Source organism: Notothenia rossii (genome assembly GCF_949606895.1).
Source record: "Notothenia rossii genome assembly, chromosome: 6".
Classification (NCBI taxonomy): Eukaryota; Metazoa; Chordata; class Actinopteri; order Perciformes; family Nototheniidae; genus Notothenia; species Notothenia rossii.
Genome location: NC_136909.1, coordinates 41,032,681 through 41,049,667, shown reverse-complemented (window position 1 = coordinate 41,049,667; position 16,987 = coordinate 41,032,681). Strand labels below are relative to the sequence as shown.

The window sequence follows — 16,987 nt, the reverse complement described above, 5'->3', positions numbered from 1 at the left end:
GCCTGATAATAAAGACATATTCATAATATTTAATAAAGAAGTGCTAATTAATGGAAAAACTTATTTTAACAGCTTAGTTGGAATCGGGTCTAAGATACACGTTGATGGTTTAGAAGAGAGAATCATTGAATTTAATTGTTCAAGGTTTATGGCTGAAAAGCATTCTAGTTTACTATCTAGTGTAATATTATTAGAACTTACGTTTCCGGGAGCTGTTGATAACACTATACTGGTCAAAGGCAAGAGGTCATTGATTTTGTTTCTAAGAGTAACAATTTTATCGTTAAAAAAGCACATAAAATCATTACTACTGAGTGCTATGGGAATAGAAGGCTCAGTCGAGCTGTGGCTCTCTGTCAGCCTGGCTACAGTGCTGAAAAGAAATCTTGCATTATTCTTATTCTCATCTATTAATGAAGAGTAGTATGCTGCTCTCGCTTTACGCAGTGCTTTCTTATATTCATTGAGAGTAATATGCCAAATTAAACGAGATTCTTCAAGTTTAGTGGAACGCCATATCCTTTCAAGTTGTCTCGACTTTTGCTTTATTTTGCGGGTTTCGGCATTATGCCATGGAGCTAATCTATGTTGTTTTATTTTCTTCTTTTTCAAAGGAGCAACAGAGTCTAATTTTATTCGCAGCGCATCTGTAGCACTATCAACAACATGATCAATTTGGGGTGGTGTACATTTTGTATAAGTTTCCTCCCCTACATGCAGACATGCTATCGAGTTAAGTATTGGTGGAATCTCTTCCTTAAATTTGGCTATGGCACTAACAGATAGGTTTCTGCTGCAGGAGCTTTTGGCTAATGCTTTGTAGTCTAGTAACAGTACTTCAAAAGTTACTAAGAAATGGTCGGATAAAGCAGGATTATGCGGTTCGACTAATAGTTGCTCAATTTCAATACCATAAGTCAGAACAAGGTCAAGAGTGTGATTATAGCAGTGGGTTGGTTTATTTACACTCTGACAGAAACCAACAGAATCTAATATAGAGTTAAATGCAACAGTAAGGCTATTTTTATCATCGTCAACATGAATATTAAAGTCACCTACGATAATTACTTTATCTGTTTTAAGTACCAAAGCTGATAAACCTGTGTATTTTCATGTCTTCTTGTGTTTCCTGTGTTAAATCTGTGTGTGTGTGTGTGTGTGTGTGTGTGTGTGTGTGTCCTCAGGATCCAGCCCAGTCAGTGGGCAGCAGCAACTGCATCACCCTGATGGAAGCGTCAGGACCGACTGGGGAGGATCTGTACATCACCTGCACCATGCCCTCCATAGAGCTGGGGACTGTAGGGGGAGGAACCAGCCTGCCCCCCCAGCAAGCCTGCCTCCGGGTACACACACACACACACACACACACACACACACACACACACACACACACACACACACACACACACACACACACACACACACACACACACACACACACACACACACACACACACACACACACACACACACACACACACACACACACACGATGTTGGGGGGCAGTGTGGGATTGTGTCATTGTTGCATCATAAACTGCTGTGAGCTGAATCATCTGTCACCGTAACCTCAGCATGGTTGGGATCCACTCCGGACAGCATTCTGGGAAATTAGGTATGTGATGTCACTCCAGAGGAAAGCCGCTGTGAAACACGCAGGTCCAGTTCCAATCCGACCCCTACATCCTGGCACTCAGCCAGCAGTCTCACTCTCAGCTGAATGAGGGTTCCTACTTTAGGGTGGAGGTAAGTACAGTGGCAGCCGCCACTTAGGACCAACTCCACTCTGAGGTCCAACCAGAGTTTAGAATCAGAATCCATCAGGCAAAAAATCTCAAATTAGAATTACAATAAAATCTGCTTGGTTTTTGCAACAGTCCTTGTTAATAACCTTGGCAATCAAATGCAAACATAATCTTTTGTAGACTAGACGCAAGGGTATGATTCCAAGGAAAACAATTTAAATGCAGTGTAATTTTGACGTTGTTAACATGACATCTGTATGACAATATTAAATTATGTTGCACTATTAAATGTTGCATAGCACTATCTATACACTGTGTTTCATGAGGGACACAAACAGTGGAGCACCTGATGAGGAAGGGGAGGGGTTTAAGAGTCGGTTTGGAAATGGGCCGCAGTGTACAGAGCCCTGAATAGTTAAGAACATGTCATTTAAATCAGATCATTTGATATCAGTTCGGAAAACCATTCCACAGCTGCTGCTGCTGCTGCTGCTGCTGCTGCTGCTGCTGCTGCTGCTGCTGCTGTTGCTGTTGCTGTTGCTGTTGCTGCTGTTGCTGTTGCTGTTAAACTAAAAAAACATGATTGGTCGTGTTTTTATTAAGATGAAGTTATCTACAATAGTGTCTTATAGCTTAGTGACTGTTTGTTAGTGTTGACACTAAATGTCTAATTACAAAGATATGTATTCTTTAAAGGGGCCCTATTTTTGTGGTTTCCCCTTTCCTGAAGTGTGTTCTATAGGTTTGTGTGCATGTTAATGGTCTGCAAAGGCTACAATCCCCAACTTCATTTTTCTATTTCATTTGTGCCGAATAAGAGAAAAATTACAAAACCCAGATACACTAAACATGCACAGGCCACTGACTGCTTTGTCCCAGATCTGAACGATTACGTTAACACCCAAATAAAATGTTATTTGAGGATAACTCCTTAAACATTGTGATGTAACTAGGTAAAGGGTTAGCGTATATTCTTTAGACTACAAGACTTACTGCAGCCTTTGGTTTGATTCTCTTGAAATATTTAATGAAATCACAATGAAATACAAATGTACAATCGATTATTATAGGACATATACATTACTCATTATATATAACTGCTGTCCTCAGGGCTAACGGTGATGGGTAAATGTGGAGTTGTGCATCTTTGGCTTCCGTTTTGTCTCACAGTAGTTTGTATGGGTCGCAGTAGTTTCAGTGCAGGTGTTTTCCTCAGGAATATGTCAGGTGAGACAGGTCAATGTCTTTATTGAAGATGATGGAAAACTCCTTAGAAAGCAGCTGGTGGAGGCTCACACCATCATGAGCGTACACCCAGCGTGCACCTGTCCAATCGTAGCGCTTGGGTCCACTGCAAAAAGAGAAGCAAAGGAATTAGCTCAGATGCTGTCAATTCAGATTTGTCAGAAAAAAGAAAATTATGTTGGCAAGAAAACAAATAAACTATGAGTGATTCATCCATAAAATCTGATCTGATATTCAAAAGGCATTACAAAAGACAAATGATCCTTCAAAAAGCCACTACAAGCCAGCTTACAGTGAAGAGTGTCTCATAGGGGTGTAACGGTTCACGTACCGAAATTATTCGGTACAGGCCCTTCGGTTCGGTACACGTGTGTACTGAACGAATATAAGGTAAACCTAAAAAATTGAGAACGTGAACAACTTCTTGGAAGTAATCTCAGGTGCTGCGTCGCAGCGTTCAGAGTAATTTGCTCACATTGGGTTCAACGTGTCATAGAGCGACCAAGTCATTTCATTGGACGAGAGGCATACTATGAGAGCTGCTCACAGGGATGCGTTCAAATGTAGTCAGTAATTTGAGGAACTGTCGAAATGGCGAACGCAGATAAAGTTCAGCTCGAAAATCCTCCAGCATCATTGAAGTCTCCGGTTTGGGAACATTTTGGTTTCGCAGTTACGTGCATGCAATATAATCTGGCTTCGTAGGTTTTATAGCAACATGAGTACAGCTTTTAAATAGCCTGCCATTGTTGTTATTGTGATGTGCGTGCAGAGATTAGATTTATGGTGGAGTAGCACATGATGCAGATATACATGGTGGACTGTGAGGGATTTCGTGAGCTAATGAACTGCATGGAACCAGGCTATGGCATCCCCTCAAGAGGTACAATTACCAGCCGCATTAAGAAGCGGTACGCGAAAAATAAAGACGTGCTCAAGGCGCAGCTACTTTCCGCTGACAAGGTGGCTATAACTACTGACTGTTGGACTGTAGAAAGTTACAGCACAGTTCCTGATGAACTCAGTCATGTTATGGCCTGAGCTGAAGACACAGTAATACCGACCTCTGAAGAATATGGAGCCGTGACTCAGTCGGAGCAAAGCGCCACCAAAGTCACAGTCCTGCAGACCGCATACGTTTATTGTGGAGAGGTTTGGAGTCGGACTCAGGGTTACTTTTTATTTTCATTTTAAGCAGTGATGCACAGTACTTTATGTTAATGTGACTTTAAATATGTTATCGTGAGCTTGAGAGTATTCTTTTTGCGCTCAACTCACTCCTGAGTCATGACCTGCGCGGATATGTTTATTGTGGAGAGGTGATGAGTATTTTTTATCTTCCTTTTATACAGCAGTTTGTTTATTAAGGCGACTTACAAATGCGAAATAAGCGTATATTTGGAAAAATAACTGTATTTTGTATGTTTTTATTTTATTTGGGGGGGTTAATCATTAATCAATTCATTGATTGTTAACATGTTCAACGATTGGTTTAGGAGTTTGACGAAATGTGCAACCCTGCTCAGCATAGAACTACAACGAATTTCAGTGAAAAAGTCGGAAATGAAGACTTTACTGCTCTTATCAGTCCTGAGGCCGTATGTTTGAAATGTCCCTGTGCACGGACACAGAGGAGAAGCACTGTGTGCAGCAGTGTGTGTGTAATGTCAGCAGAGCAGAGTCGTAGCAGTGCACTGAGGCAGCTGTCTGAGTAGCTCTGCAATGGTGTCTGTGTGTGTGTGTGTGTGTGTGTGTGTGTGTGTGTGGGTGTATATGTATGTGTGTGTGTGTGTGTCTGTGTCTGTGTCTGTGTCTGTGTATATGTATGTGTGTGTGTGTGTGTGTATATGTATGTGTGTGTGTGTGTATATGTCTGTGTGTGTGTGTGTGTGTACTCAATGTATCAAAAAGTAGTGTTCAGGGGCCTCATTTATAAAGGGATATATGCTCAAAACATGGCGTACGCCAGTTTCTACGCAATGTTTGCGATTTATAAAATTCTAACTTGACGGGAAAATGTGCGGTCCTCCACGCAAACTCTAACCCATGCGTACGCAGTAAGCACAAATACGGGAGAGACGAGAAACTGCGACACCGTTGGCAGAAGGAAGAATGGAGAGAAATATGTGGAAATAATACCATAAATAAAATGTTACCTCTCATTTATCATATATGAAGAATTCATTTTCAAACATTGATTAAAGCCAATCTTAAAATGATTAAACAAACGCCTGTTTGAGACTCCTCAGTGCACACAAAAACATAACTTGGAGAAATAAATAAATACAGATATGTTATTTAAAACCACCTCGAATATGTTGTGTTAATGTTATGAAATGTTTTCTCATAAATGATGCGGTAAACAGAAAGACAGAATTACGTCTAAACTGACGCCGTTTTGCATTTCTATAGTTTGTAGATACGAGCATGGTTTTATATACCATCACGTTTAATCATGTTTTATGACGTTCACCGCCTTACTTGATAAGTCGCTCGTAAAACACAGGAGGTATGGTAACTAAGAACACCATGTATGGTAAATTGTACAGCTAATATAACACAACACAATAGTTGTATTTCCTTTAACTGGTGGATTATGGATATATAGTTGCTGATCGAAGCTGGAACACAAACCACCAAATACAAACAAATAATTCAGATCCAGTCGTCATGACTCCACTCAGGAGGGATTCCCCGATCATTTCTTACAGTTTCTCCTCAAGGGGGGGGTCTCCTGTCCCCGGTACAAACACACTGCCTGAGGAAGGTTAGGCTATGTGTATTATTTTTGCCATTAACCTTTTTCGGACCACTTATTTATTTATTTTGGTGACAATCCAACCTCCATGCTGCTACTCTGGTTCAAACTGCATCCACTAAACAATATGATTTATCTCGACCTCCCCAAAATAACCAAAATCTGACACGGTGTGAGATGTCTTTTTTAGCTGTTCTGTCGTCATTTCCTGCGATCTTCTCCATGTAGTCAGTCAAAATGAATGAATAAATGGGCGTTTCTTTGACTATTTACTATATTTATAGGCAAATATGGGCGTTACGTTAAGCCCGCAAAAGCTGCACCGCATTTCGAGTCGATTGGGATTTATAAAAGGGAAACCGGCGTAGGAAGTGCCGTACACACTTTCCTCGCCGGTACGCAATGTTCGGTGAATCGGAAAATGTCGTAACATTTATGTACCAATTTTTCGGATTTCTACTACGTAAGCAACCTTCCCACGGGAATCCTACGCACGGCGTTATACATGAGTCCCCAGGTGTGGATCGACTGAAGTCTCACCTGGAGGGGGAGGAGAGCCAGATCTGTTTGTTTGGAGTCTGCTTGTTGATGACGTAGGTGCCGTGCTCTCTGTCCACCTTCACTGTCAACACGCCACTCTGTACAGAAACACATTAACACATGTATTCTTAATGCTCTGATTTACCTTATATATATACACCCTGAACAAAAATATAAACGCAACACTTCCCATTGTTCATGAGCTGAAATCAAAGATCTATGACTTTTTCTATGTACACAAAAGGCCTATTTCTCTCAAATTTTGTTCACAACTTTGTCTAAATCTGTGTAACATAACATACCTGTAGTGGTGGTAGTAAGTAGATTTAATGAAGTACTGTACTTATATTGAGGTACTTAAGTATTTCCACTTTTGCTTCTTTGTAATTCTGCTCCTCTACAGTCCAGAGGCGGTATACTACTTTTACTTAAGCACTTGATCTGAGTACTTCTCCCACCTTACACAGAGAGAGAGAGAGAGAGAGAGAGAGAGAGAGAGAGAGAGAGAGAGAGAGAGAGAGAGAGAGAGAGAGAGAGAGAGAGAGAGAGAGAGAGAGAGAGAGAGAGAGAGAGAGAGAGAGAGAGAGAGAGAGAGAGAGAGAGAGAGATAGATCTCCGCACCGAACACGTTAGATGTCAAGGGAGATGTATGCTTCATCATACTTTGTTGATTTGGGCATTATAGCTGAAAGGCTGAAAGACTTCTTCCCAAGCGTCACGCGCCCCCCTGGTTGGGAACCACTGGCTTAAGCTGTTAACAAGGTGAACAACTTTCCTGCTGGCGTCCATCTTTTCACACGACCTTGTGTTACGGAACACATTTGACTCAGATGTGAAGTCACTCCCAGTTCCGACCTCAGACTTCCAAAGTAAATGGAACGCAGCATTATCCCTTTAAGCATGCTTATAGCTCAGTTATTGAAGCAACTGTGTAAAACCAATGATTCTGTGATGAAAAGAACAATGTGAAGAGAAAATTATGCCATAAAGATTTACTCCATCACCTCTCTGATATCATCTGCAGTGCTTCTACTGCCTGTTATTTAGCAACAAAGTTGCAGATCTTTGGTTCTGTGTGTGTGTGTGTGTGTGTGTGTGTGTGTGTGTGGTGTGTGTGTGTGTGTGTGTGTGTGTGTGTGTGTGTGTGTGTGTGTGTGTGTGGTGTGTGTGTGGTTTATGGCCCCATATGTCACTGCAGCCAGTTGAAAAAGGGGGTCAGCTGCCAAGATTGGAACATTGGCAAATCAGTCAGAGCCATCAGAGACAGCCGCTGTCCAATCAAAACGGCAGACACGGAAACACACACAATCATACTAGGGGTGGGAATTTGAAGGCAAATGTATATTCGAATATTCGAACCCCCAAAAAACGGTTAACCGGTTAACCAAAATGTACATATCCTATAAAAAAAAAATTGGGTAAAAAGAAAAAAAAATGGAGTTTTTTTTTTTCAATACTTTTTGGAAATAAATACATACATGTTCAAAGTGTAGAAAGCAAGTCGAATTTGTCAAATGTATTGAACTGGTGATCACAGTTTGACAGCTATAAGCCTACAGCTTTCATGTGCAGAGGCGATTCACAATCAGCCCAGCTGTAGAAAAGACCCTCATAGCTGGAACGGAGGTTGCGGGTATAGCAAGGTATAGCATGTATATATAAGTTTAATTTGGCATAGTTTGACCTCTACACCGCACTCACTAACCTGGTCGAAATATTTCCACACATTACTCCTTTTTGACGCCATGTCTGTTGTGTAGGACTCTTCTTAAGAGTGTAAATAATTACCGGACTATGACTGGTAAAGTATGTTGAATACCGGCAAAACTAAATCTCTCCTGTCAAAATGTCTATGTACTTTGCCGCCACACACGGTTGCCAAGCAGTGCTTATTGTTGTTAAGGCTGGCCACTCATGTGTCGCGAGTGTTGGGAGCACGCTCATGAACTGTTAGCGCCGGAACCTCGCTACTGCTGCGGAGCGCATTTGCGGCCGAAGGTGATCTGCGTGTAGGGAGGGGCAGCAGCCATATCATTGGCTAGAACTAGCTAGATCTGATGGATTTGGACATAAACACGAGTGAAGTATAACCGGACACGAGAGAGAGATCAGCACCTGCAGCTCTGCCCGCTGTGAGGTACCGGTGAGCGGAGCAAAACACACCTTTAGACGTCAACTAACACATTTAGCTATGGCACTGTCGTATATATATACATTGAATTATTCAATTTGATAATATGTAATCGACTTAGGCATCCCTTCCAAAAATAAATAAAAAAATGAATACAAATATTCATAACTCATATTCGAATACATGAATAATTATTCGAATACCTGAATAATTTCGAATATTCGATTAATCGTTCCCATCCCTAAATCATACACAATTAATCACGCTCTGAGGGACAGACTTAATACGGTCACATGGAGGTATAACATTGGAAAGACAGACGATGATAACAGGAAACAAATTGCACCTTTAGCCCCCACCCATACACTTCATATCCAACTACGACAGTCACCTCTACCCTGCTCATTTTGAGACATAATAGTGAGAGGCATGAAGACTGTTTAGAACTTTAGATGGTGCTCACAGTCCTGTCACCTGCAGAAGGTTTCAGATTACTCTGCCTCCGTAGGCTGTATCAGAAGGGGAGAGGAGCACTTGACCGCACCTACAGGGTATGCTAACTCACAGCTAGTTAGCAGCTACAAGGATTCCAAGGAACAGGAGGGCTGTGTACCGGGTAATAAATCTACAAGTGGTAGTCCTCCCTGGAACTCTCTGGGTGCAAAGCCCAAGAGTAAATCATTTCCATGGGATTTGGGAGGACGAATAACAGGCAGAGCCCAGCGCTCTGAAATCTGTGATGCGACCGGCTGGCCTCCATTGTTATCACCAGGGAATAGCATCTCTTCAACCCCAATTCATACTAGGAAACAGCCGTGGACAGCTGCTAAAGGGAGAACTACAAACAATCCTCCTAAACCACCAAGTGTGCCAATCCAGAACAGATACGATCCACTGACCCAGAACCGGAGATCTCTTTCTGATGACCTGGATAACCTGTCCTCCTCACACAGCAGGGTAAGGACCAACAGCTACTCCAGAAGTAAAAGGCTAGAGGGAAAGCTAACGACTGGGACTGAAACTCTGATTGTGGGTGACTCTGCTGTAAGAGATGTAAAAAGTTTGTGTAGTAAGAACAACACCAAAGTACTCTGTTTTCCCAATGATGTGGTCTCTGACTTGGCTGAGAAGATCCTGCATATTGGGGCTGAACATCCGACTGTGAAGAATGTGGTACTGCACATTGGAACAAATGATGTTGTGAAACAACAGTCAGAAGGGCTGAAAAAAGACTTTAAATGTTTGTTGGAAACTGTCAGCTCTCTAAATGCAGAGGTGTTCATCAGTGGCCATCTACCGCCAGTCAGAAGAGGACTCAAGAGATTCAGCAGACTGTTTGCACTGAACACCTGGCTTTCAACTGCCTGTACTGACCATTCTATCCATTTTATTGACAATTTTAACTTTTTCTGGGATCGCAGACATCTTTATAAGGCAAATGGAGTTTGCCTGAACAAGTCAGGAGTGAAATTGTTTATCTCTAACATATTCAACTGCCTGCGTCATCAATCTGTTCCCTCTGCCAAGGACAAGCGGCAAGAGGAATCAAAACAGGAGAAAGACACAACACATCGCGCAGAAAACCTTGAAGAAGTATCACAGCACCCACCTGAGGAATGTTCTGATTATGGGAGACCTATGACACAAATGGAGGAGTCTCCACTGCCCGTCACCCCCCCTGTCAACGCCTTTGAGGATACTCTTCATTCATCCCCCAGCTCTCTCTACTCTCCGCTCACCTTTTCACCCTCGCCCACCCCCCTGGAGTTTGATGAGCAGATGAAGGAGATACAGAGGGTTGGCACCAAGTCCTTCCTGGTGTTCAATGACCGCATGAAGGCGATACGCAGGGTTGGCGGCATGTCCTTTACCCCCGCCCCTCAACGACGCCCACCAAAATCAAAGAAGCAGAGACGCGCACCATCTCCCCCAGCTTCATCATCATGCCTACCACAATCATCCAACCCACAACAATACAAGGAAAATGGAAGCAGATTTCCAAACCCCCCTTCCTACAGTGTAGACCTCACCCTGCCCTCCTATGATGAGAGGAGCAGGGTGGTGGGTCCTCCCTCCCCTTCAAAGCCTGATAGGGATGTGTGTGTACAAAACACTGCAAACAGATATTTGCTGGGTCCAGGCTCAAGGGTGTATGGCACTCAACTTTTTCCAGGACATGCCGGGGCCCTGCCTGCCTGTAGCTTTGCCGATATCTGTGTTGATAGGTAATATATTAAGAGCAGTGAATCATCTTAGCAGCGACGTGCAGTCAGGGGAGGCAGGGGAGGCAGAGCCTCACCTGTCATACTCCAATGTAACGGAAAAACAACTAAAGAAAAACTAAATAGTAATAATAATAAAATGTCTCCACTGATCTATGATGTAAGTGTGATTAATGTATGATTCCAATCACTTTTTAAAGTCAAAATCAGCAAATTTGCCGAGCTCCGCTACAACTACGGGTAGCGATGAGAAGTGAGGCAGGGACGAGCTCTGCCTCTCGTAAGCCCACAGTAACTTGCTGGAGCGCGGTCACTAATTCAGCGCGGGCACTTATTTTGTGAGCGCGCTCAAGCCAGTTACTGTGGGGTGAGGTGAGGCACAGATGAGCTCTGCCTCACCTCAGAATGTGTCACCCCACAGAGCCTGGCTGGAAAGCGGGCACTAAGCGCATGCCTGTTACCATCTCACTGTAGGTCACCAATGTAATGTTTGTAGATCCCTTTATTAAATTTATCCTTGCCATCCATAGTCTCTAAATAACTTATTTAACGTATATATGATATTTAGGCTCGCTGGTCTCATCATATAACGGCAATGAAAAAAGCAGCAGGAGAGGCAGCCATAACCTCTGCCGCACTGAAGGGGGCCCACATGAGCCCACAGGAGCCCACAGGTTCTTGTTGCTACTGTTATTCTACGCAGAGACGGTAGACACAAACAACAAACTAGACTTTTGAAACTACAGGAAGATAAGGAGGACTTTTACAAAAAACGAATAGAGATTGTTGTCCAGAAGGAGAGCATGGACTTAATCTTCAAGTTAAGGAAAGACCACAATTGTAAGGAAAATGGGATCTTACTAAGAAAGAACAATCCAATATTTAGATTTTGGGTATCCTTTTGTTGAACGGTCTGTTTAAAATGAATCGAAGCATCAGACTAAAAAAGCTTTTGAAAATAACCAAATATTTTGATTAAGGTCAAAATATAACATTTGTAAATCTGACTCTGAAAGAGTCAGTGCCTCACCATCCATGATGCTCACCGCACGTCACTGCATCTTAGATACAGGAAGCGCTCAAACATTTGTGTGAGTTTATCAAATTTAGCAGTGATTCCATGTCAGCCACAGCTTGTTACAAAAAACCTGACTGATAGTGTATTCAACAAACTTAAACTAGCTTTATTAAATGTCAGTTCTTTGGCCTGAAAAACATTTTTAATCAATGATTTTATCACTGAGCACAATCTCGATTTTATGTTTTTAACGGAAACTTGGATTGAACAAAATAACAGTGCAGTTGTTCTTATCGAATCAACCCCTCCCAACTTTAGTTTTATGAGTCAGGAAAGAATGCATAAGAAAGGGCGTGGAGTTGCTATTTTGTTCAATGATTCCATTCAATGCAGGAAGACATCTTATGGGAACTTTGCTTCTTTTGAATATGTGGCCCTTCAGTTGAAATGCTCCTCTCGAGCTCTGTTCCTAAATATCTATAGACCACCCAAATACTGTGCAAGCTTTTTTGATGATTTTACCGAGTTGCTGTCTATAGTGTGTATTGACTTTGACCGTCTAGTCATTGTTGGTGATTTTAACATCCATGTTGGACAGAGGGGCTAAAGAACTGTTTTGTGTTCTTGATAGCTATGGACTGACTCAGCATGTGACGGAGCCCACGCACAATAAGGGGCACACTCTGGAATTAATTATCTCAAAGGGTCTGAATATCTCTAAGGTTGTGGTGACTGATGTTGCACTCTCTGACCATTCCTGAGTTTTCTTTGAGAGCTCTATTTCTGTTCACAAAAATGTTCAAAAAGAGGTAACCACAAAGCGATATTTAACTGAAAATACTAGGGAAATGTTTACTCGGAATTTTTCTTCCAGACTTGCCCCTGCTAACATCTCAGTAAATGAGCTAGTAGATCATTTTAATTCAAAAATTCAAAATGTTATAGATGCCATTGCTCCAACTAAGGTAAAGGAAGTGTCTGGCAAGAAAATATCTCCATGGAGAAAGGCCATGACTGTGAAAACAGAAAAAAGAGAATGTCGAAAAGCTGAACGCAGGTGGTGAAAAACAAATCTCCAGGTTCACTTTGAAATCTATAAAGAGAGACTTGGCCTTTATAATTTGGAATTGAAAAACACACGACAGTCTTTCTTCTCGGACATCATTAACAAAAACAAAAACAACGCACGTGCCTTGTTTGCTACCGTCGACAGACTAACTAACCCCCCAGTGTCAGTAGCCTCTGTTTTTCTATCCACCAGGGCGTGCAATGATTTTGCCTCCTTCTTCACTGACAAAATTCAGAAAATCAGACAAGCAGTCAGTGCCTCTGTATCAGGTACAGCAAATGTGTTGTCCCTATGTCCACCTAATATCAATTCAGACATCATGACACAATTCCATCAGATTAATGATAAAAACCTAGAGGACATTATTCAACTTCTGAAATCCTCCTCCTGCTGCCTTGATATTATTCCAACAGGATTTTTCAAAGATGTTTTTCCTTGCATGGCCTCAGATCTACTTCATATAGTAAACAAATCTCTTCACTCAGGTATTTTTCCACAGGCCCTGAAAACTGCAGTCATTAAACCGCTAATAATCTAGATCAGGGGTGCCCACACTTTTTTGGCTGGTGAGCTACTTTTGAAATGGCCAGCTCACCGAGGTCTACCAACCAAAAATAAAATCCCAAATTGCAAGGGTTGCTGAATAACACGTTTTATTTATACATGGGATGACTACAATAGGGCTGCAACAAACGACTAATTTGATAATCGATTAATCTATCGATTAATGAAACGATTAATCGACTATTCAGACTATTGCTGTATGCCTTGCACAATTTCTCAAACGCTCTTATTTAGCCATCAACTTTTAGATTTAGCTTGAGGTTGTTTTAGGCATGTGGAAATTAACAATGAAGACAATAAAGATGAATACTTGATTCAAAAATACAAATATTATTAAATTAACTTAACAAATTGTGAACAAAATTAACATAGCTTTTTATTAATTATATAAATAATATTTCACATCAAAAGAAACAACAATGTTTTAACAAATCGTATTAAATAATCTGACGACAGAACTGTAAACAGAATAGCTGAAACTTTAACAAAAATAAATAACTCAGTTACCTCTAATCATTAACCCATGTTTGTATAATTGAGTTAACTCTGTGTGGTGCTGCTAGCATACATAACACCTGACGTGGAAACGTTACTCGTGGATGGGGCTACAGAGCTACTAGAAAGACAGTCGAACCCGGTGCATTTCTCCGTCTGGATGTGGTGCACTTTTGCTAAATGTTTAGACAAATTGCTCGTGTTACCGCCCTTACATGCTAAACTCTCTTGGCAAGGAGCATTGTCCACCTCAAGACGGGTAACATTTAACCACACCTTGGAGCGCTTCTCTCCGCTATCCCCGCCGTGTGTTGCTGCATGTAGCAGCTGCGTGTGTAAACTGCCCCGCCCCCCTCGAACACAGACGGGGAGAGAGAGATCTCGTCCGGATTTTTCGTGTTTATCGTGTTATTAACTCCTCAATTAAGTGGCAGGGAGGCCAAGGGAGGAGGGATCATGTCTTAATCATGTCATTAATGAATGACTCGTGATCTACCAGCATTGCCCCCGCGGTCGACCGGTCGACCACGGTCGACGTACTGGGCACCTCTGATCTAGATGCTTCAGAAATGAACAATTACAGGCCCATATCAAACCTGCCATTTCTAGGTAAAATTATTGAAAAAGTTGTTTTTCAACAGTTGAGTAACTTCTTGCATTTAAATAACTGTTTGGATGTGCCAGTCAGGCTTTCGTCCAAACCACAGCACTGAGACTGCTCTTGTAAAGGTCTTCAATGACATCCACTTAAACACAGACAGTGGCAGAACTTCAGTGTTAGTATTATTAGATCTCAGTGCTGCGTTTGACACTGTTGACATATTACTAGACCGACTGGAAAACTGGGTGGGACTTTCAGAAACAGTTCTACATTGGTTTGAATCCTACTTAAAGGACAGAAACAACTTTGTTTCTATAGGTAAATACACATCTGAGTTGACAAATATGACATGTGGGGAACATCAAGGCTCCATCTTGGGGCCTCTTCTCTTTAACGTTTACATGCTACCACTGGCTCAGATAATGAAGAACAACAAAATAAGTTACCATAGCTATGCAGATGACACACAAATTTACGTAACAATTTCACCAGGAGACTATGCTCCAATTCAAACACTGAGTAAGTGCATTGAACAAATCAATGAGTGGATTTGTCAGAACTTTCTCCAATTAAACAAAGATAAAACTGAGGTAATGGTTTTTGGAGCCAAGGCAGAACATATAAAAGTTAGCGCTGAGCTTCAGTCTGCAATGTTCAAAACAACAGATAAAGCCAGAAATCTAGGTGTAGTCATGGACTCTGACTTGAGTTTCAACAGTCACATTAAAACAGTTACTAAATCAGCTTACTATCACCTAAAGAATATATCTAGGATTAAAAGACTAATGTCACAGCAGGATTTGGAAAAACTTGTCCATGCTTTTATCTTCAGTAGACTGGACTACTGTAATGGTGTCTTCACAGGTCTCACTAAAAAATCTATTGCTGCAATTGTTACTACTTTTAAATCCAGGCTGAAGACTTTTCTTTTTGTCGCTGCTTTTAATTGAACTATTCATATCTTAGACTGCACTGTAACTTTTATCCATGTATTTTTTCTTTTAATGTTTATTTTATTAACTTTTCTTTTTAATGAGGGATTTTAAATGCCATTTTCTTAATGTCTTTCATTTTTTGTAAAGCACTTTTAATTGCCTTGTGTTGAAAAGTTCTATATAAATAAACTTGCCTTGCCTTGCCTTACACAGTAACTTGGAGAGGGTCCGAGTCCGACTCTCGGCAATTAAGTACAGGGGTCCCTCAGGGCTCTGTCCTTGGTCCCCTCCTTTTCTGTCTGTACACAAACTCAGCCCGCATGGTTTTTCATACCACTGCTACGCTGACGACACCCAATGAATTCTGTCGTTTCCCCGTTCTGAAACCCAGGTTGCACGCATCTCTGCTTGTCTAGCAGACATCTCTCGGTGGATGTCTGCTCACCACCTCAAGCTCAACCTTGACAAGACTGAACAGCTTTTTCTTCCAGGAAAAGAGTGTCCCACCCTTGACCTAACAATCAACCTCGGCACCTCTATTGTTTCCCCGACTCAGACTGCAAGGAATCTGGGTGTGATAACAACCTGTCCTTCACAGCAAACATCGCTGCTACAACCCGCTGCTGCGGATACACTCTTTACAACATCAGGAGGATACGTCCCCTCCTGACCCAGAAAGCGACGCAACTTCTGGTCCAGGCTCTCGTCATCTCACGCCTAGACTACTGCAACCCCCTCCTGGCTGATCTACCTGCATGTGCCATCCGACCTCTGCAGCTCATCCAGAATGCAGCGGCTTGTCTGGTCTTCAACCTTCCAAAATGTTCCCACACCACTCCGCTCCTCCACTCCTTTCACTGGCTTCCAGTAACTGCTAGAATCCACTTCAAGACACTGGTACTTGCGTACCATGCTGTGAATGGATCTGGCCCTTCCTACATCCAGGACATGGTTAAACCGTACACCCCAGCACGTGCACTCCACTCTGCATCAGCCAAATGGCTCGCTGCACCCGCACTGCGAGGGGGACCCAAGTTCCCATCAGCTAAAACATGTGGGTTTGCTATCCTGGCTCCAAAATGGTGGAATGAGCTCCCCATTGAAATCAGGACAGCAGAAAGCTTGAAACTCATCTCTTTCGACTCCACTTCGAGCAATACAATTACTAACAAAGCACTTACATACTAATAAAGGACTGGCTTATGTAAAGCCAGTTGAGTAGCACTTGAAATGTTTTGGCTCAATGACACCTGATGTACTTATATGATTCTTTCTTCTTCAAGTTTGTATCTTCTTGGTCAAATGCCCTTATTGTAATTCGCTTTGGATAAAAGCGTCCGCTAAATGCAATGTAATGTAACATCATCAATACGAATTAAGAGTAAATGGTAGATTTATAGACTCAATAATCTCATCAGGACCGTCAATCTATCAAATTATATTTATATAGCCCAATATCACAAATTCCACATCACGCCGCCTCTATCCTTAGCCCCTCACATCGCTCAAGGAAAAACTCCAAAAGAAATCCCACAATTAATGGGGAACAAATGGAATGAACCTCAAGGAGAGCAACAGAGGATTGCCAGGATAGACAGAAGTGCAATCTGTGTCGCGTGTGTGTATATCAAAAAAGAAAAACATCCACAACATAAGGGCTTTGTA

General features: G+C 41.9%; 1 protein-coding gene across 1 annotated transcript in view; it reads right to left on the bottom strand.

Moving 5' to 3' along the window:
- Positions 1-2,744: 2,744 nt before the first annotated feature.
- Positions 2,745-16,987, bottom strand: part of fxn (frataxin) — a 46,519-nt gene continuing 32,276 nt past the window's right edge. The window contains exons 5-6 of the mRNA XM_079688575.1: positions 6,288-6,385; positions 2,745-3,095 (exon numbers count right to left, since the gene is read on the bottom strand). Of these exons, the coding sequence (XP_079544701.1) occupies positions 2,957-3,095; positions 6,288-6,385 (237 nt within the window). The 3' untranslated portion in view covers positions 2,745-2,956. The remainder of the gene's footprint in view (positions 3,096-6,287; positions 6,386-16,987) is intronic.